General features: G+C 39.3%; 1 protein-coding gene across 2 annotated transcripts in view; it reads left to right on the top strand.

Annotated features, from left to right (window-relative positions):
• YIPF7 (Yip1 domain family member 7) overlaps window positions 1-21,487 on the top strand; it is a 355,884-nt gene that overhangs the window by 19,274 nt on the left and 315,123 nt on the right. The window contains exon 2 of one of the 2 annotated variants that reach the window (XM_044061395.1): window positions 10,901-11,008. In XM_044061395.1, the coding sequence (XP_043917330.1) occupies window positions 10,902-11,008 (107 nt within the window). In that variant the 5' untranslated portion in view covers window position 10,901. Of the gene's footprint in view, window positions 1-10,900; window positions 11,009-21,487 lie in introns of those variants that run through there. The other variant, XM_044061396.1, reaches the window with a different exon arrangement.

The raw sequence follows: 21,487 nt of genomic DNA, 5'->3' as shown, positions 1-21,487 counted from the left end.
TTAAGTGCTAAAGTACAGAGATTCTAAGTGCAGCAGAAGAAAGAGGGAGAAATAAGCAGGACCGGGTAAGGCTGATCAACAGTAATTTAATTTATTTGGTCCAATTTTTTTCTTTTACTCCAACTGACAGAATACTCTCTCAAGTGTCCGACAGGCTGCACTCCTGCTTCATGCTTTCATCTCAGAAGCAAACAGTGATTCATTTGTCAAGAATGGGAGAATGACTGGTTGTGTCCTGGACTTGTACAGAGAAAGCCTCAACTTTCTTCAATCCAGAACATACCTTTCATATGTTCATAGGCAGGTACTAGGCTATCGGTCCTAGGGCCTATACAAGCCTAGCCAAAAAGGTACCCTGGCTTTCGCCACCCAAGAAAATTATTTTTCTGTACCCCTGTTGAGCAGAGCCATAGAGGTGATCCCAGGGTGAATTTTCTATTTCCCATCCAATCATCAAGATTTTTCTTGAAGAGTGCTAATGAGGAGGTTTGTTTGATATAGATAGGTAGTTTGTTCCAGAATATGGGAAGTCTCTGGGACAGGAATCTATCTCTCCAGCATGTTCTGTTTATTGTGGTGACAAGGTTTAGGCCCCTAGCTTGGAGAGATTGGGATTTCTTTAAGTGGAGCATGTCCAACAGCTCTGGGTTTGCCATAGCTTTGCATGTTAGACAGAGATCACCTCTGAGTAGACGATATGCGACGGAGTAAAGCTGAAGTTTTTTGAGACGGTCTGAGTAGGGCATCTGTTTGAGGTCAGTAATCCTCTGTGAGGTATTTCTGTGGCCTTTCCAGTTGTTGTAGATGTCTTGTGAGGTACATACCAAAAGGGGTGTTGTACTCTATAATGGGCCTAATGAGTGTCGAGTAGAGGGGAACAATTACCTCTTTTTTCCTGGATGAAAAACCTTTTGTGATGAGGTGTGCTATGTAGAAGGATTTCCTGACTACTGTGGTGATGTGATTATCAGAGGAGAGACTACTGTCCACCTGTGTCCCCAAGGTCTCTTATCACATTTTTGGTGTTAAGTAGACCACCACCACCTATGTGGTTGCTCATGGGTACAGAATTTTTACCGAAGGGGATGACAGTGCACTTTTTGGCATTGAGCTTGAGGCCATGGCTTTGACACTAGGCATCTGTCTCAGTGAGGCCCTTTTGTAGGATGTCCACATCGTTAGGAGTTTCAGTTATGGCTCCTAGTTTGCAGTCATCTGCAAACTTCGTTAGTCATAGACCTTCTGTGTTAGCCTGTACTTCAGAAAAGTAGATACCAAACAGGAGAGGACAGAGGACTGAACCCTGTGGTACTCCACTTGTCACTGGTCTGAAGTCGGATTTGGAGTCTGCTACTTTCACAGTGTGGGTTCTGTCAGTGAGCCAGTTGGCAACCCATCTTGTGACATAGGGATTTATACCTAGTTTAGTGAGTTTATCTATAATTCCAGAGTGGGGGATGGTGTCAGAAGCCTTGACGAGATCTAGATAGGCTGTGTGAACCACCTTACCCTCGTCTATGGCTTTGGTGACTGCTTCAAAGAAGTCAATCAGGTTTAGTAGACAAGATCTGCCTTTTACAAACGCGGACTGGGTGGGGTCCAGAGTTTGGAGATTACCAATGTCTTTGTTTATAAGTTCCATGATGATACGTTCCATGGCCTTGCAGACCAGGCTTGTTAGGCTAATGGGGCGGTAGTTCCCGGGGTCTGTGGTGGCTCCCCCTTTGTGGAGTGTGATAACCGTCGCTGTGTGCCATTCAGTGGGCACAAAGCCTAAGGTTAGGCTATGATTGAACATGGTGCTTAGATGGGGTGCCAGTTCATTCTGTAGTTCATGTAAAGTGCAGCCTGGGATGCTGTCAGGTCCCATGGATGCTGTGTTCTTGGCTTTGGAGAGTTTTTTTTTTTTTTACCTGTGCAGCCGTGATTGCAGGAACTTTGCATTCTTCCAGTATAGTGATGGGCCCTTTAGGGGGTGAGGGGGAGGTAAAGTTAGCACTGAACCTATCTGCCAGGATGTTGGCAATATCAGTTGACTCTGTACATTTAGTGCCATTGTGCTGTAACTCAGAGCAGATCTGAGTGTTGCCATTGTGATTCTTGACATAGCTATAGAATGCTTTGTGGATGTCTTTACAATCAGTGGTGATTTTGTTTTCATAACTAGCTTTGGAGGATTTTATGAGGGATCTCAGCTTCTTACTGAGGCTGACCAGGGAGTTCTTCCAGTCATGGGATTTTACTTTTTTTTTTGCAACAGTTTATTTCTTCTGTTGTAGAGTTTGTTTATGGCAGTGCAGTGGACCACCAGATTGGCTTCCTTTTTTTGGAGGATAGCATCTTGGTTCTGTTAGGGATAGCATGTTCCATGCACTCGTGTAAGTGCTTATAAAATGCATTTGTGTAGGATTCAGCAGTCATACCTCTATTGTCTGTCTGCATGAGTGTGGCGAAGTTGGCCACTTCTGTCTTAAGAAGTGTGAAGTTGGCTTTGGAGAAATTTTTTACGGTGGTTTCTCTAATGGGGGTTGGGGGCAGGATGTGGATGTCTAGGCTGATTAGATTGTGGTCGGATCTGCCCAACGAGGAATTGACCTCTGATGTAGAACACCGGTCGCCCATGTTGGTAATGACCAGGTCTAGGATATTGCTGCCCCTGATTGGGGTGTGGATAAGTTGATCTAAGGCATTGGAATTTATGAATTCCAGAAAACATTGAGCAAAAGAGTTGGTGCATGAGCAGTTTTCCCAGTTAATGGTGGGGTAGTTTAAATCACTCATTACTAGGGTGTTGGGTTGTACCCTAATATTTTTCAGTCTATCAAGAAATGAGGAGTGGGAATCCTGGGGCATGGTGGGGGATCTGTAGCAAGTTACAATTTGGATTGCGGTCTTGCCCAGAGTTAGTTGCACTTGGATAATCTTGGATGCAGTATCCTGAGTAACTACCCTGGAGATGTGGATATCCTTAATGAATATGTACACGACTCCACCTTTAGTGTTTCGGTCCAGGTTAGGTGGCCAAAAGGTGTGGTATGAATTATAGCCTGGTAATGTAGGCGTGCTCTCAGAGGCCTTGAACCAGGTCTCTGTCACTGCACTGATGTCAATGTTCTCCATTTTAAGGGGTGCCTCAAATTAATGCATTTTGATGTTTAGACTTCTAGCAATGAGTAGCATTACCCTCAGATTTTACTTGCTTGTACCTGTTACAGTGGTGAATTTGTCATTTGAACCTTGCCTAAAAAAGGCACTATAGGGTTGGCAAGAGCCTTAGCCAGTATCTGGAATTCCAAGGGTGTCAGGTGCAGGCCATCTCTGGCAAAGCATCGTGGTCTGTCGATCATGTCATCCCAGGCAGACAGATACTGGATCCCCTTAGAATGACACCGGAAGCTTAGCCAATTGTTGAAGTCGATCATTTTGTCCTTGTACTGTGGTATCATTCTGGGTGATGGCAGGACGCTACTCAGGGCTAGGGTCATACCTGCCTGGGCTACAAGATCGGAGAGCTCCTCCATGTCTCTTTTAATGTAGTCCAGGGAGGTACGTCTCAGGTCATTCACGCCAACATGGACAATGACAGAGTCATATTTCTACTTGTTGTGGAGTCACCTGAGTGTATGCATTATGTGGCAGATCCTGGCACCTGACAGGCAGCTGACAGTAACTTTCTCCTTGTTTAGCCTGGTGGTGGTACATCAATGTGTGCCTGACTATAAAGTCACTTATGACTAGAGTGTTGGGTACGTTGGTATGTCGAATGGGCTGTGGTTGAGTGGCACACCGAGTTTGTGGGCTATGTGTCATTTGGGTAGGTGCATCCAGATAAAAATCTTAACATATAGCATAACATTTGCCTACTGAATAGCATATAATCCCTCATGCTTTATAAAGTGTTATTGGATACAACTCAGAAACACATGTAAATACAACAACAAAGCCTAGGAGCATATCATTTTAAGATAAACACAACAAGAAAATTCGGGTGTATGTCATTTCATAAACAATGTCATCAAAACCCATTTTAATGAAATGTGCCCTTTCTACAATGTTGGTGTGTTTTTATCTAAGTAAAGGGGACATGTGGAGGTGCAGGATACTTTTGAGGGGCGCACTTCGTATAAATGGCTTCAATAACACTGTAATTTTCATGAAATAACATGAACCCACAAAACCTTAGTACCGTATATAGCAGCACAAAGGCACATTTAGCTGCAACACAATTCAAGATTTAGAATATGGGTTTACAGAAGTACTTCTTAGAATTCAGAAAAGTGTCTGTTTCTTTGGGAAAAAAAAAGAAAAGTGTCTGTTTCTGTTGTATGCATGCCTATGCTTACATCCTAGTTTATTAAATTGACAAACTGGAAAGCAACTTTTTAACACTAAAACCATTTAAGCAAAATCAAATAAGGCTACAATTTATGATTATGAAACATGCCCTAATGGCTACCTTTTTATTTTGGTATATGCCTACTATACAAGCCTTGTATCTGTACTGTACTGTACAGTTTTGTGCAATGCTACTTGCATATTCACTTAACCTTTTCTCAGTTCAGTTGCTGTGAGTTAAGGGAAGTATGTACTGAATATTTTAATTTTTTCCATTTAGAAGTAGACAGACTGAAATGTGGCTCAACCATGCATTCATCTGGCAACTTGTCCTAAATTGTTAGCTGCCAAGGGAAGGAGTTAAGAAGAAATACTAAATCTATTTCAGGCAGATGCTGATGTACTCTGGAGTCTTACAAACACAGCAGCTGATGTAGAACTTGTTCATTGCCAATACTTATGCAGCACACAGCTTTACAAGCATCTCTGCTTCTAACCATCTGGCTGTGAAGGTGAAGCATTAATGCAGATCAGTAGTAGGACACCATCAATTCATACACATCATAAGGCATTTATACCTTAAAGCCAGCTATTTTTTTTTATTAAAAAAATGAACCACATCAAAATGAACAGCAGTGAAGCTGCTTCATTCACAATCCAGCAGTACACTGTAACCAGTTAAGAAGTAAACATTGCTGATTACACTGTTGAAGGGATTTGCCTTTTCTGTCTGTAAAGAAAATTTAAATTTATGCTGTAATTTTAGCAAAGATTAAACTCTGGAGGCTTTGAGAAGTATTGTTAACTGCCTTTCCTAAATCAGACAGAATTCAAATATTAAAACTGTTAAGACAAACCTGTTTAAATGACTGCACGGTGAAACCAGCAAACGAACAATTCCAACTGACAGCAACTTTTCAGCATATGAGAAACAGCATGTGTCTCACAGCAAATGGAGACATTTACAACAGCATGAAGCAGAACTGATGAAACACAGTTATAAGCCCTGTAAAATGCTCAAATAAATCCTACTGAAATGAACAGTCTAATGCTAACAGCTGAACTCGTTTCAAAACCAGAGAACTAAGCCATTTACTTTAGAAAACTGGTTAAATAAATCTGTCGTTTAGCACTCTCATCCATCAAAGCAGATTTCATCAGAAGAAACGGAATGAAACATTGCTCTGGTTTATATAGCATTCACAGCCAAATCAAGTTTTATCACTTCCTAATGAATCCATCATATTACATCACTTTATTAGTCTCCACCCATAATACAAATATGTCACCTGAAAATCAGGTGAAAAGACTGCAGTGCTTAAAAAAGGATGAGTTTAATATAACTATTTGTTCCCATATCCACAATACAATATTCACATGTATGGGGCTGTATGATACCTGTATTGCAGCTCCACTTGTCTACGTGAGAAACTGAAGCTCAAAATAAAATTGTTCATAAGCACTAACTCCATGCATTCCAGAAATAACTTCACCTCTGTCTGACTTAAAAACACACATTTTATCAAACCCTCTTTAAACCATTTTAAAGCTTGTTCATGAAGAATTTTAAAACTTTCATTTGAAACTCTTGAAAGATTAATTTTGACATTGTGTTTGAAAAGCAGGATAATTTTGAAAACATAGTCAAATTGAAGAAAACAAGTTTATTTGATCCTGCTTTAAACACAGTTTTGCAAAATTTTGAAGCGTTAGTAAAGAGGGACATTAGAAATTTTGAGAAGACTGAATCTAACAGGTATTATAACCTTGATCAAGATTAAAAGAAAATACTACATGAGCTAAGTTCAAACAAATAGCTTAGGCTTATAAAAACAAAGGAGGTGGACTGGTTATCATGGACACAATGATTTATGTGGCTAAAATGCTAGAAATGTTATATACTAGTGATAGATACATCTCTGTATCAAAAAAATAAATCAGTTTAGGTTATAGAAATGTTGATTTCATTTCGCTTGACTATCTACTCTAGGGGTTTATTGATAAAACCTTGCCTGATTACCTTTATGTTGAACAAGCCATATTTACAACAATAATTGGAATAAAAGTATTTCAGACTCCCACCTATATATATATATATATATATATATATATATATATATATATACATACATACATATATGGGTCTACTGTGTTTGGTCGAAGTTTCAGTACTTCGAACTTCACTTGTATGAAGCCACTTGTTCAAAGTACTGAAACTTTGAAAACTGACTACAGAGATCACAATACAGCGCGGAATGGGAATGTTCCCTTTTCCTTGCTCTAGTGCAATCTTGGAGTTGGTATATTTAAGTAGGGGGTGCAGGGGGGTTTGCCCCCTGGAAAAGCATGTTTTTGTTTTACTTGTGAGGCGATCGGGTGCCTAGACTTCAGTGAAAGTGCACTTTCGTTGAAGTGCACTTTCACTGAAGCGGGGTTCTACTTTCCATTTTCGGTTAAGTGAAATTTCGTTGTAAAGTAGTAGATCCATCTCTCTCTCTCTCTCTCTCTATATATATATATATATATATATATAAGTTTTATTGTTTAGTATTTTTGCTTTTAACAGGAAGTGATGGAATATGATGAATTCAAAAGGAAGGAAGTAACTTGATATGATTGTAAATGCTGTATAAACCAGAGCAATGTTTCTTTTTGTTTGCACTGATAAAGCAGGCTTTGATGGATGAAAGTGTTAAACAACAGATTTAATTAAACCATTTTTCTACACTTAGTAGCTTTGTTCTCTGGTTTTCAGTCATGAGTTCAGCTGTTGTCATTGGACTGTTAATTTTGGATAGCTTTTATCCTGCTAGTTCTCCTTATTATTATTAGCCCAGTAACCTAAAACATTTATTTGCCAGCTATACATATTCATGGAAATTCTGTGTTTATTAGCTGAAGGGTGTAATACTGATCATTTAAAAATATGTCAAGCTAGGGCACCAGGAAATGTGCGCCTATGGCAAAACAGTGAAAAATCCTGACCTCTTTCAGCTGCAACAATTTATTTCATATTTGTCTTCATCCTTCACAAAGTTCATACAGACCATAATTCCCACTGAAAGCTCCAGACATTTTCCATGTTAATATTATACTGAGGTTCTAAAGCGCATGCTAATAATTTTTAAAGATTGTGCTGCTTCAGTGATTGAAATGCAGTATGCACTGCTGTATATGCCAAATAAATGGCATCATGTATTTTTAAAAGTTATTAACATGAGATCTAAAAACAGACTGCTACTGTTACAGACTCCAAACATAGGAAGTGACTTGTAAATCCTGTCTGAAAGTAGCCCAAGACAAACACAAACTAAAACATCTTCTACTCTAAAGTTTTTATTACAAACAGCTGCATGACTGAGTCCATAAAAATATGTAGTTCATTGGCTAACTAGTTCAACGAACACGCTCCTCCATTACCTTGTCTAGCTGCTTGTAGCTTCCACACTGCTCAGTCATGCTACACTCGTAGGAACTCCTTTGTCAGCTCTTTCAAAGATTAATTCTACCTCATAACATAGTGCTCTGAAAACCCCATCTGTTTTATTATGAACAGCATCCTTCCACTCTTCTCAAAGTCAAAGTTAACTTTATTGTCATACAGACCATATAGCAACAGTGCACAGCTGAACGAAATTACGTTTCTCTAAGCTCATGTGCAAAACATAGAAACAAATACACATAAACAACAATAACAACACAGTCCAAGCCATCCAAATGCACCAAAGCTGCAGTAATTAAGCTCAACCCATCACAATGGTGATTACAGTGACCACCACAATCCACACCATTGCTAGCTCCATCTCCAACACCAGCAATGTCCCAAGTCCCAGAATGGTCTCCTCTGACTCAACAGAACCCTAGTCAGGATTCACAACAAAATCAGTAAATAAAGTCAGGCATTCCACTACCTGTATTTGGCACAACCACCACCTGAAGGCCTGAATGACCACCAGTAACAAAGGCGATACAGTGACCAGAGCAATCCACTCCATCCTCACCAACCACACCATCACTAGCTCCATTCTTAACACCAGCAATGTTCCAAGTCCCAAACGAGTCCTTCCAGCTCAACAAACTCAAAATTAAAAAAAACAGCTGCCAAAGCTGGGTATTGCACTACCGACATTCAGCACAGCCACCACTTCTGAAGGCCCAAAAGGCTACAGTCAGTCCAATGATCTAAAACAAACAAATATACCAAGTTCAAGGAAAAAACACTATGGCCGTACACAATAACACATCTGACCAATTCAAACGGACTCCCAGATGGATGACAACTCAACAAATTCCACACAAAACACACATTGGGAGTCGGAGTAGCCGCTGCTACACAAAGCACCTCCATCTTAGAAGGCCTGTCAATTGTTGCAGCCATTTGTTTGATTATTTATCTGTACATAAAAAAAATATTATCAACAAAGTCTTAAGACCACTAGTTTCTCTGTTTTTTTTTTCATTATTTATTTGTACATTGCTATCTGGGTTTGTCCTGCCTACCCAGTAATTTCTTTTCAGAGGAGACCTTAGGTGGTATTCATACTGACTAAGGGAAATTTGGCCAGGTCACTGGGAAACTTTTCCTATTTGTCTTGTTGCTTTGCATCATGACCACAAGGTGGTGGTAGTGGAGGTCTGCTGCTGACTTGGAGGTGAGAAATATAAGATAGAAGATGCCATGAGAGCGGGAGCAGAGTATGTGTGTGTTTTGGAAGAAGCAGATGAAGAGGTGACTGAAACTTCTGGAAATGAGGAAATTATTGCAAAGTAATTAGAAGGAGATGGATTACCGACACAGGAATTACTGAATTTCATTATGCAAAGTGAACCTGAAAATGGAGCAGAATCAATCAAAATGAAGTAGCTGGTCATATTATGGATGCAGATGTAGAAGAACTGACACCTTCAGTGGGACACGTAGTAGATTTTTGGCAATAAAGAAGCAGAAAACATTGGCGTGTCTTCACCTGGTAGAGTACTAGATTTAAGGGAACACGCTGGCAACAGGTTATGAAAAAATCTTATGGTGATACTGTAAGAATGGGAAACAATCAGATAAGGTAACAGAAAGAAGTGTACAACAACTCAGAACTAAGAAGCCTGTGTTAAGAATTGAAACAAAGAATGACTTTTGTTAAAATTAATGTGATGTTCTAGACAATATAATTTTGTACCTTTAGGATTTAGGACCCCCACAATATCTCTGGTATGATGACATTTATTTTCATTAGGGGTAATATGTAATTATTGACCAATGGGTGGGTAAGGCCACTCTCTAACAAATGGGATAGGTTAATTTGAGCACAAAAAGGGAAATTAACTAGGCTTAAAATAGCACGCAAGAGCAGCTAACCTAGTAGTTACCCATGAACCTGTGAACCTATGTATGTTGGAAGATGGTAAAGGAAATTGAGGTAACAGTATGTCAGTCCTATGCAGATGATTTAGTTATTGTAGCAAAACAGAAGATGGATGAATGAAAAGGTTATAAGAACTGAAACATTATTAAAAGGTGGGTTTAAGACTGAATAAAGTAAGGCAGTTTGTGAAATAAAGAAGATGTACGGAATTTCTTATGGTGATAAGGGAGTTAGTATATTAAGGGTTAAGCTTAGGGAATATGAAAACATAATCAGTGAAAAATTAAACTTGAATGAATAAAAAACATTACTGGTATTATGAAAATGTTTTAATTTATCACACTATAAAATGGTGTATATGTTAAACACATACATTTTGGGTTAACTCACTTATGCTGGGGGCATTTATATGTTTCCAGGAAAAAAAATTAAAAAAGAATTGCTATACATTATTTTCAGTTTTATATGGGGTTCAGGGGAGAATCCTATTAAAAGAGGAATAAAATACAATAAAAAAGAGGGAGATTTCTTCTGAAAAAAAAAAAAAAAAAAAAAATATATATATATATATATATATATATATATATATATATACATATATATAAAACTGTTACAAAATATGTAGATTATATATGCTTGAATATATATATGTGTTATAAAATATGTAAATTATATATACATGAATATATATATACAAAATATGTAAATTATATGTACATGATATATATATATGTGTATGAACCCCTATTCCTTTTGCTATGGGCTAGTGGATCTTTTTTTATCCACCTGAGCTGCCATCAATTCAGGCAGATTAGGCTTTAGTCTAACATCACACTCAGGAGTACAGCACCCCCAATAATGCCGTAGTTACAGGGATTAAAGCACGCATCTTTCTGCAGCAAAAGTGAGTATGTTTTCTTTTTGGTAAAAGAGACTACCTTTGTTATGAGAATTAAGACCTCTAGCTTCAGTTCCTCAGCTAAATACAGGGCATTTCAAAATTGCTCCTCTTCCTCTTCAGTGTCGCTAATTATAATATATAATACAGTTGTACACGTCATTCTAAGCACATTATGCTCTCTTGTATACAACATAAATTTTGCATATGCTATTCTTCATATTTTGTTTGATTGCAATAAAGATTTCATCAGGATTTTGCATATGGAACAACAACAATATGCAAATTTGTTTTTCTTGTTTTACAGAATGTCGAATTTTCAACATCAAGAGCCTGATTTTTATCAGACAAGCTACAACATTGATGATGCACAGCAGGAGCAATGCGCTTACACTGGCTATTCCTATGAAGGCAGGTAAATGGGAACACAGTAGCTAAGCAAAGACGACCTGTTTATATGACAGTGTTTCTTCTGCATAGTACAGAGTGCCAATATCCGTAAGGTTATGGAGACTGGAAAAAAGGAAAACTAAGAGTAGACAGTCACAGGGACAAAATGAGAAATAATGTGGGAAGAGACGGAGAGAAAAAGACTGAGAAGGATCATAAGGTGTAGTACAGGCCTACACAACACTACCAACATATACCAGGTTTCAAACTACAACTGCTTGCAGCTGTCACATTGACATGATCAGAGGCTACTGTGCACTTGCAATACATGCATCTGATGGTTTATAGTGGAAATTACTTCTTTACATGAAACAGTTAATTAACTAAAATGTCAAATGTTCCTTCCACCTTGTTATGTGTTCGCCATCAAGCCTCGTGTGTTTGGTATAGTAGACAATTTAAATTGTGGCTGTTAAAGTTCCTTTGTACAGAAGGATCTGGTATCTCTTTTGTGGTACTCATTTCCCTCTTTTTTCTGCATTGTTCATTTTAGGCATTTGGTCAAATACACTTCAAAAAGCTGTTAGACAGAGAAATTTCCTTTAATGAGAAGGAACTACCTATAAATGATATCCATGATGGATTTTACATACTTAGAAACAGTAAATGCTCCAAGAAACATGTTTTACACCTACATACATTATTTGTAAGCAAATCTGTGGATAGGGTATTAAGGGGGATCCAGGATCCGTAGTTTTGAAATTGAAAGTCCAAGAATACTGCTACAGAAGTTCAACTCTTCAGAAAGTCGAACCTTGTATGGTTGAGAACATATGATTGACTTTCAGAACTGTTGGAGCTTTTGAATGGAGATCACAGTACAGTGGGGATCGGAGAATTTAACCTTTTCCCCACTGTAGTAAGATCTTGGAGTTGGTACACATAATATGCAGGGGATGTGGAGGGGGTGCAGTAGAACTTCTGAATGGAATACATCTATCTATATATATATATATTGGATGGATGGAAAGAGGTATCAATTTCCTGAATACATAAAATTATCAAACTGACAACTTTCTTTCCTAGGCATATTAATTGAAGTTAGTTAATTTAGATCATTATATAGTGAAATACATATAAAGAGAAGTATCAGAAGTATCAAACCTCTTGGAAAGTTATGGAAGTCAGTGCGTAGCACTTTCAGAATAAACTGAGTGACCAAGATCTGGCAAGCTATTGAAGTGGTCATTGTACTTATGTCTGTAACACAGCTTCTCAGAAGGTAATCTCCCCTAAACAGTATTCAGTAAGAAAGGTACTTTATAAAATATCAGATCAGATACAGAGGGTTTTGATCAGGTCTGTGACTGTAGCCACATTATTGTTTGTTGAAGACAAGTATGCTAAGAAACTCACCTCGAGAGCGAATCTTGGCATCCATATGTAGAATACTTAATAACGGGTTATGATTAGTGAAACCTGATCGTAACTCTGTGTAGAGCATGGAGTTTTATCTATTCTATGTACTGTTAAAAAAAAAAAATAGGCTGAAATATTTTACCAGATTTGAAAGTCAGTAAAGCACTTAATGAGTGCTGTCTCTTAGAAAGTAAGTGTGGTAAAATCAGGGACAGCTTTTAAATACTGCCCTAATTTAAATAAGTCACTTACATGGATATAAGAAGAAAGATATTTAGGGACCCTTCAGAGTGAAGGAATGTCCTTTCCCTTATACCTGACTGTAACATTTTTTAAGGAGTGTGTGACATTTTTGTACACTTTTGAAAGTACTGTTACACTCAAGTCTCAAGCTATAGAAGTACATAACAGGTTAATCTTCTTTCCAGTTCTGGAGCAGAATCACGGCACTTCATGCACTACAATTAGTTTATAGAATGGCTTTTAAAGGACAGATCCATTTATTCCAAAGAAAGGGTGGTCAAAAATACATAAGATGGCACATGTACAATCACTACTAGTACAACCGTCAGCACAATACTGATCATATTCCGTCTCATCTGGTAATATATATATTAGTCCCAGACCCTAGACCAAACCATCTCTTGGAAAGAGTAAACATTACTTAAAATTTCTCACTATTCAGCTCCACTGACGCTAATGTTAAAATGGTAAAAAAGTAACAAGTACTGATTCACTGTTACACAGACAGCAGAGGGCTCAGTATGCAGCCTCTGTGGCATTGAAGGTTGTATTTTGCCTTGGAAAATGAACCAGCTATCTCTTAAGTTTTTTTCTGTAATTCCAATGGGTGTGACCCGACCCTTACAAAAAAATGAAGTTACCGCCTCACAGTTCAAACAAATGTTAATGTCTCTAGAACCATGATTGCTACTAGAAAACTGTAAATGTCAAACTATTCAGCACAAAGTAATCTTTACACTGGTTGCATTCATACAGTTCTAGGTCTTAAATTGAATTTTATAAGCCACAATAAAATTTGTAAATATTATTATTGTAATATTGTGTAAACAGCTTATGATATCTCAGTAAGCACTCAAGCAACACATTCTGTCAGAAAATTCTTCCTACAGCTGTGAGCATTCATATGAGGTTAAGCAGTTATGTCTGTGTCAATTGTCTGTTGACACATTTAGAAAAATATGAAAATTATAGCAATGCAAATGAATAGTATTAAATAATATAGCAATAACCCATGCCTGGGTGTGGGTAATGCTGGATTTACCCACGGTTGGTGTGGTTTGGTCATGAGGGTGAAGCCCAAGTGGCCAAACAAAGCCAACCATGGGTAAATCCAGCATTACCCACACCCAGAAGTGGGTTATTGCTATTATACAATGACATTATTTAAGAAAAATAATTATTACTTTTCTTAAATAATGGCATTGTATAATGCCTCCTTGCTGCCCTTCTGCAGCTGTCTGTTATTCTGCGGCAGTTCTGATGTACTGCGCATGCGTATGCCTACGCAGTACATCAGAGCTGTGGGCAAAAGCAACGGAGAAAGCAAGATCTCCGTTGCTTTTTACAAACTGCCTCGCTATGTTAAAGAAGTTTAACATAGCGAGACAGCTTTAAGCAATGGAGAAAGCAAGATCTCCATTGCTTCTCCGTTGCTTTTTACAAATTGTCTCGCTATGTTAAATGGGTTTAACATAGTGAGACAGCTTTAAAAAAAGCAACGGAGCTGTCTCACTATGTTAAACCCATTTAACATAGCGAGGCAATTTGTAAAAAGCAACGGAGAAAGCAAGATCTCCGTTGCTTTTTACAAACTGTTTCACTATGTTAAATGGGTTTAACATAGTGAGACAGCTTTAAAAAAAGAAACGGAGAATCTCCGTTGCTTTTTTTAAAGCTGTCTTGCTATGTTAAACTTGTTTAACATAGCGAGACAGTGTTGCTGTAAAAAAAGAGTTATAGTAATGGAAAAAGTCTGGGCGACTGGACCTTTTTCCATTACTATAACTCGGATTTACAACATGCACACTGGCCAATCAGCGTGCATGTTTTTGAATATTAATGGGGGGGTCATTGTATAATATTCAATATCTCTTAACTGCACATGGCAGAGGTTAATATCAATGCCTTAGCCCAAAGATTCCTGGAAATTGTAAACTCAAATGCTATGGAACAACTAGTCACCACTCCCACAAGAGGGGACAACATACTAGACCTGATCATTACCAACATGGGGATTCTATGCTCCACACCAGAAGTATATCCCTCATTGGTAAGATCATACCATAAATTAATTTCACTGGATGTCCACATGCCGACCCCACCCCCAGCCCAGAAAACCACGGTGAAAAACTTCTCAAAAGCGAACTTCTCACTTCTCAAAACCGAAGTGGAATCCTTCAAGGCCCCAGGGCCAGTGGAAACTACAGCCCAAACTGCAGAATCCTATATAAATGCATTCTACGGACATCTCCAGGAATGCATGGATCATGCTATCCCAAACAAAACCAAGACCCAATCATCCAAAGGCAGGCCCAGTCTGGTGGACTCCTGCCATAAATAAACTGTACAACAGAAGGAGGAAGCTACTACATGATAGAGCAAAATCCCTAATAGGGAAGGCATCTCTGATCAGTACTAGCAAAAATTACGATCCCTCATAAAATCCTCCAAGGCCAGCTTTGAGAGAAAAATTGCACAGGACACCAAAGACAATCATAAGGCTTTTTCAGTTATGTTAGAAACCTGGGATGCAACTCCCAGACTTGTTCTGAGTTGATTCTAAACGACAAAAATACACTGAACCCACAGACATCGCCAATATCCTGGCAGACAGGTTCAGTGCAAACTTCTCCACCCCTCCCCCAAAAGAGCAAGTATCTATCCCGGCAGAGGGCTGCCTCCCAAACATCTCAGATGCTCAGGTGAAGGCTGCCCTCTCCAAAGCAAAAACACTGCTTCCATGGGACCAGATGGTGTCCCAGGTTGCATCTACATGAACTACAAGAGGAACTAATCCCTCAAATAAAACAGCTATACAATCTCAGCCTCACTACAGGATATGTGCCCACAGAATGGCGTACAGCAACAGTGGTCCCACTCCACAAAGGTGGAGCCTCTACGGACCCTGGAAACTATCACCCCATAAGCCTGACTAGCTTAGTCTGCAAGGCTATGGAGAGGATCATCATGGAGCTCATAAACAAAGACATTGGGGACCTACAGACACTAGATCCTACCCAGTTCAGCTTTGTCAAGGGCAGATCCTGCCTTTTGAACTTGGTTGACTTCTTTGAAACAGTCACCAAAGCCATAGATGAAGGGAAGGTAGTGCACACAGCCTATCTGGACCTTGCAAAGGCATTTGACACAATACCCCACTCGGGCATCATAGATAAGCTATCCAGCTTAAATATAAACCCCTATGTCACAAGATGGGTTGCAAACTGGCTCAAAGACAGAACCCACAGAGTGAAAGTTGCTGGAGCCATGTCAGACTCGAAACCAGTCACAAGTGGTGTCCCACAGGGTTCTGTCCTGGGACCACTCTTGTTCGGTATATACTTTTCCGAGGTACAGGCAAATGTGGGAGGACTATGGCTCACCAAGTTCGCAGACGACTGCAAACTGGGCACCATAATCAACTCTCCAGCTGACACAAACATCCTACAAAAAGGTCTCACAGAGACAGATAACTGGTGCCAGTGCCATGGTTTAAAGCTAAATGCCAAAAAATGTATAGTCATACCCTTTGGCAAAACAATGTGCCCACAAATTACCACATAGGCGGAAACCCATTAAGTACAGAGAAAGTTATTAGGGACCTGGGGACCCAAGTTGATAGCAATCTCTCCTTTGAAAACCACATTGCCAAAGTGGTTAGAAAGACCTTCTACATAGCCCATCTCATCACAAAGGGTTTCACATCTAGATCAAGAGAGGTAATCGTGCCCCTTTATTCATCCCTCATCAGGCCCATCATAGAATACAATGCCCCTTTTGGGATGTACCTTACCCGACACCTGCAGCAATTAGAAAGACCCCAAAAGTATCTCACCAAGAGGATCAAGGGTCTCAAACAGATGCCATATACTGCTCGGTTAAAAAAACTCCAGCTCTACTCAGTTGCATACCGCCTACTTGAGGCGATCTATGCCTGACATACAAAGCTATGTCAAATCCAGAATTAATGGACATGCTCCACCTCAGTAAATCTCAATCCCTTAGAGCCACACGCTCGAGGGACTTGAACCTCAGCACAGAAATAAATAGAACTTGCTGGAGGGACAGGTTCATAACCCAGAGGCTCCCTTCGCTCTGGAATAGAATTCCAGTTCATGTGAGGCAGAGCACCTCACTGAATCTCTTCAAGAAGAATCTCGATAAGTGGATGGGGGATCGTAGGTTTGTCCCAGGGATTACTCCCGTGTCACTATTAGACAGAGGCACAGTAAACTAAACCTTAAAAAGGGCACAGTATACTCAAATCAAGGGGTGGCGTAAGCCATACAGAATCGGGCTAGGCTTATAATTGCCCCAGGGCAGATAGCCTAGTATGAACCTATGAACCTATGAATACAGTCGTGTTTGCCACTGTGGATGTTTTAAGATGAAAAACCTTCTAATACTTTGTATGTATTATGGTTTTGGAATTATTCATTAAAATATAAACAACCAATATTTGATGCCTAGAGGCGTCAGTCGGATGTAACTGCAGAAACACCTGGAAGTATCAATACGTTGTAATGACTTAACTCTCTAGCAAATGAAAGAGATAGCTGGCTTAATGGAAAACTACTGAAAAAACTGTGCAGCCTTCAGTCTAAGCTATATCACATCTTGGTAGAATACAGTGTGCTAAGATAGCACTGCAAGCAGCTTTAGGAGTTATTTCTTTGAGATTATGGGACATCTGATTTTTATGTCTCAGCATATCTGCACAACATTGTAACTGTCAATTATCAGATGTGCTTTCAGATTGCAAAAGTACTTTACCTCATCTGCTTATATACTAATCCATAAATTCTACCTATGCTCATTGTATATATTGTAAATATTTTTTTTACTAGGTAAATGCCTTGCACATGTAATGTACCTATGCTCATTCCATGAAAGGGCTCTGCTCACATATTTGTATTTCTACTTTGTACTTTTAACTGTTTAAACTTTTCTATAGCATGTTTCCTAACTGTTAATATCATTTTCATTTTGTAACCAAAAATGTTACCATTAATTACTCTTTGTAAGTGTATGGAGCTTTTTTCCCCAGGACTCTGCTGAAAATGGACACTAGCTGTCGAGTCAGATTATCCTGGTAAACAAATGTTAAATAAATAAAGGGAAATCTCCCAGAAGTATGACAGTGAAGAACCTAAACTAATTTCAAAGTGGAGCCACAGAGTGATTTAAGTTTACAGGAATGGACAGGCAACTGTTTAGTTTCTTGGATCATTCCGAACATATGATGATAGCTTGAGCATTTTATTTATAGCTGTATATGGCTGTAAATACTCACTTGTTACAAGAAATACCTTGTCATTCTTTAGAATTTACACTATGCCTTTCCATTATGTACTAATACTCACCATTTTCCATATTTTCTTTTTTTTCTGTATATATATATATATATATATATATATATACGTAAATATAGATATGTATAAAACAATCTTTGAATTTATTACTGCTCAATATCGGAGTTGTTTGGCTTCTGCTACATACCTACAATCAACTGCATTACTAGCTGAGTTAAGTACAAACTTGCAGTGTTAAAGATTGTACTGCATTTTATTTTTCTGTCTATTTAATTGTTTCATTGAATATTGTGGTCTGTGACTCTCTGTAGTTATTTATTTTTCTATTTAATTGTTTCATAGAATACTGTGGTCTCTGTCTCTCTGTCTCTGCAGTAAGTGGGGGCTATTGTGTTTCATTTCATTGATATTAAGTGTTAATCTTTTAGCCTAGAGGGTTTCTCTGTATTTATAAGTGTTAGTCACATATCTTTGAATGTATTACTGCTCAATATATGAGTTATTTGGCTTCTGTAACATACTACATTCAACTGCATTATTAGCTGAGTTAAGTACAAACTTGCAGCGTTAAAGATTGTACTGCATTTTATTTTTCTGTCTAATTGTTTCATTGAATATCGTGGTCTGTGTCTCTCTGTAGTTATTTATTTTTATATTTAATTGTTTCATAGAATACTGTGGTCTGTCTCTGCAGTTAGTTTTCCACCTGCCCTCCCTGTTCTTGTTTTGGTATTAATCTTGGTGGCTTTGGAATTGCCCACCCCTCCTGTAAATTTGTGTTTGAACACTCCTCCTGTATCTATCTCATTTGCTCACTCAACCGAGTACAGTGAGATCATATTTTGACTTCAGACACTCCTACCAGTCCTATCTGTTCAGCTCTATCCCAGCTCTTTTCCAGTCTGGTGTCACTAGCTCATTCTACCTAATACAGAGAGAACATTTGTGAAGGGCAAGCCACTTAGGTCCTTAATTTTGAATTATATTCTGTTTCTCCTTTCTCCCTTTCCACTTTCCAAAAAATAAAAAAATAAATAAAAAAAATTTCTAAGCTTGTTTATTGCCTTTCCTGTAAGTAGTGTAGTCCAGATACAGATTTGCTGTAACCAGGACTGTTTGTAAGCTTCTGAGCCCCCAAAGCCTTTCTGTGTTGGAGGGAAGCCTTCTAGCTTATCAGTGGGAGTGGTTAGCACTAGGTAGCCTATCTACCACAAGAGTGGTTTCTGGCCCAGAAATTGTAGTTTATTGGCCATTTGGCAGTTTTTACATCTCTTTCAACTTTCTGGTTTAAAAGCCTGCATTTGCGCTTATTTCCCACCTTTCCTGTAACTAGCCTAGTCCAGATACAGATTTGCTCTATCCAGGACCGTTTGTAAGCTTCTGAGCTCCCCAAGCCTTTCTGTGTTGGAGGGAAGCCTTCTAGGTTATCAGTGGGAGTGGTAAGCACTAGGTAGCCTATCTACCACAAGAGTGGTTTCTGGCCCATAAATTGTAGTTTATTGGCCGTTTGACAGTTTTTCCATCTCTTTCAACTTACTGGTTTAAAAGCCTGCATTTGCACTTGTTTCCAGTCTTTCCAGTAACTAGTCTAGTCCAGATACAGATTTGCTGTATCCAGGACTGTTTGTAAGCTTCTGAGCCCCACAAGCCTTTCTGTGTTGGAGGGAAGCCTTCTAGCTTATCAGTGGGAGTGGTAAGCACTAGGTAGCCTATCTACCACAAGAGTGGTTTCTGTCCCAGAAATTGTAGTTTATTGGCTGTTTGGGAAGTTTTTCCATCTCTTTCAACCTTCTGGTTTAAAAGCCCATGTTTCTGCTTGTTTCCCACCTTTCCTGTAACTAGTCTAGTCCAGATATAGATTTGCTTTATCCAGGACTGTTTGTAAGCTTCTGAGCCCCACTAGCCTTTCTGTGTTGGAGGGAAGTCTTCTAGCTTATCAGTGGGAGTGGTAAGCACTAGGTAGCCTATCTACCACAAGAGTGGTTTTGGCCCAGAAATTGTAGTTTATTGGCTGTTTGGGCAGTTTTACCATGTCTTTCAACGTTCTGGTTTAAAAGCCCATGTTTGCACTTGTTTCCCACCTTTCCTGTAACTAGTCTAGTCCAGATACAGATTTGCTGTATCCAGGACTGTTTGTAAGCTTCTGAGCCCCCCCAAGCCTTTTTGTGTTGGAGGGAAGCATTCTAGCATATCAGTGGAAGTGATAAGCTTTAGGTAGCCTATTTACCACAAGATCCAGGTACAGAATCTTAGTTTTAGCACTTGAATTTGTTTATTCATGCTCAGCACTTGTTCAGAACTTGTTGTTAGCACTAAATAAGCTACAAATTATTACAGCACTCAGCCTTCCTCTTTACCTAGAGAAAAACAATTTTTGTACTTACTTTCCTCACTTTGTTAGAGAAAAACAGCTCTTATACTCACTTTTTCACTTGTCTAGAAGAAAGTAGTTTTTTATTCAGGCATGTCCAATGGTCAGCTCCCAATGTTTTCTCCTGTCAATCTGATGAATCTGGGCATCTCGGGGAAATGTAGCAATTGCCTCAAGTACACAGACAGCCCTCTCCTCCTACCACCCAACACCACAACCTGTGAGAGATGCACTTATCTAGCCAAATTGGAGGTAAAGCTCTCTCCAACCAAGATTGAACTTGACAGTCAAGAGGAGAAGGTAAACACTTGCACCAAACCACACTCATCACATTGTCCCCCTAAAGCTACACCACCAAAATCCAAACATAGAAACACAAACACATTCGCAGAGGCTCTCAATAATAATCTGCTCAAGCAACAGAGACCTCCAAATCAGAAATGCAGGCAACCTCCACCCCCCAACACAACCCAAATGAATCATAGCCCACAGATTCAGTGTGCCAATAAACCACAGCCCATAAGGCAAAACAACGTACCCAACACACTAGTCATAGGTGACCCTATAGTCAGGCACACTGATGTCCCACTCACCAGGCTAAACAAGGAGAAGGTTACTATCAGTTGCCTGTTGGGTGCCAGGATCCACCACATAACCCATGCACTCAGGTCACTCCACAACAAGTACAAATATGACTCTGTCATTGTCCATGTTGGTGTGAACGACCTGAGATGTACCTCCCCGGACTACATGAAAAGAGACATGGAAGAGCTCTCCGATCTTGTAGACCATGCAGGTATGACCCTAGCTCTGAGTAGCATCCTGCCATCACCCAGAATGATACAGCAGTACAAGGACAAAATGATTGATTCAACAATTGGCTAAAGTTCTGGTGTCATTCTAAAGGGATCCAGAATCTGTCTGCCAGGGACGACATGGTCGATAGACCATGATGCTTTGCCAGAGATGGCCTGCACCTGTCGCCCCTGGGATTCTGGATACTGTCTAAGGGTCTTAGAGTCCCTATAGTGCCTTTTTTACGCAAGGTTCAAATGACAAATTCACCACCGTAACAGGAACAGGCAAGCCAAAACTGTGGGTAATCCTACTCAATGCTAGAAGTCTAAATCTCAAAATGCACTCACTCGAGGCACTCCTT

This window comes from Protopterus annectens, chromosome 2.part0 (genome assembly GCF_019279795.1).
Source record: "Protopterus annectens isolate FY-2018-M chromosome 2.part0, PAN1.0, whole genome shotgun sequence".
Taxonomy (NCBI): domain Eukaryota; kingdom Metazoa; phylum Chordata; order Ceratodontiformes; family Protopteridae; genus Protopterus; species Protopterus annectens.
Note: the sequence above shows the minus strand (reverse complement) of the source record. Positions and strands in the feature narration are given on the sequence as shown.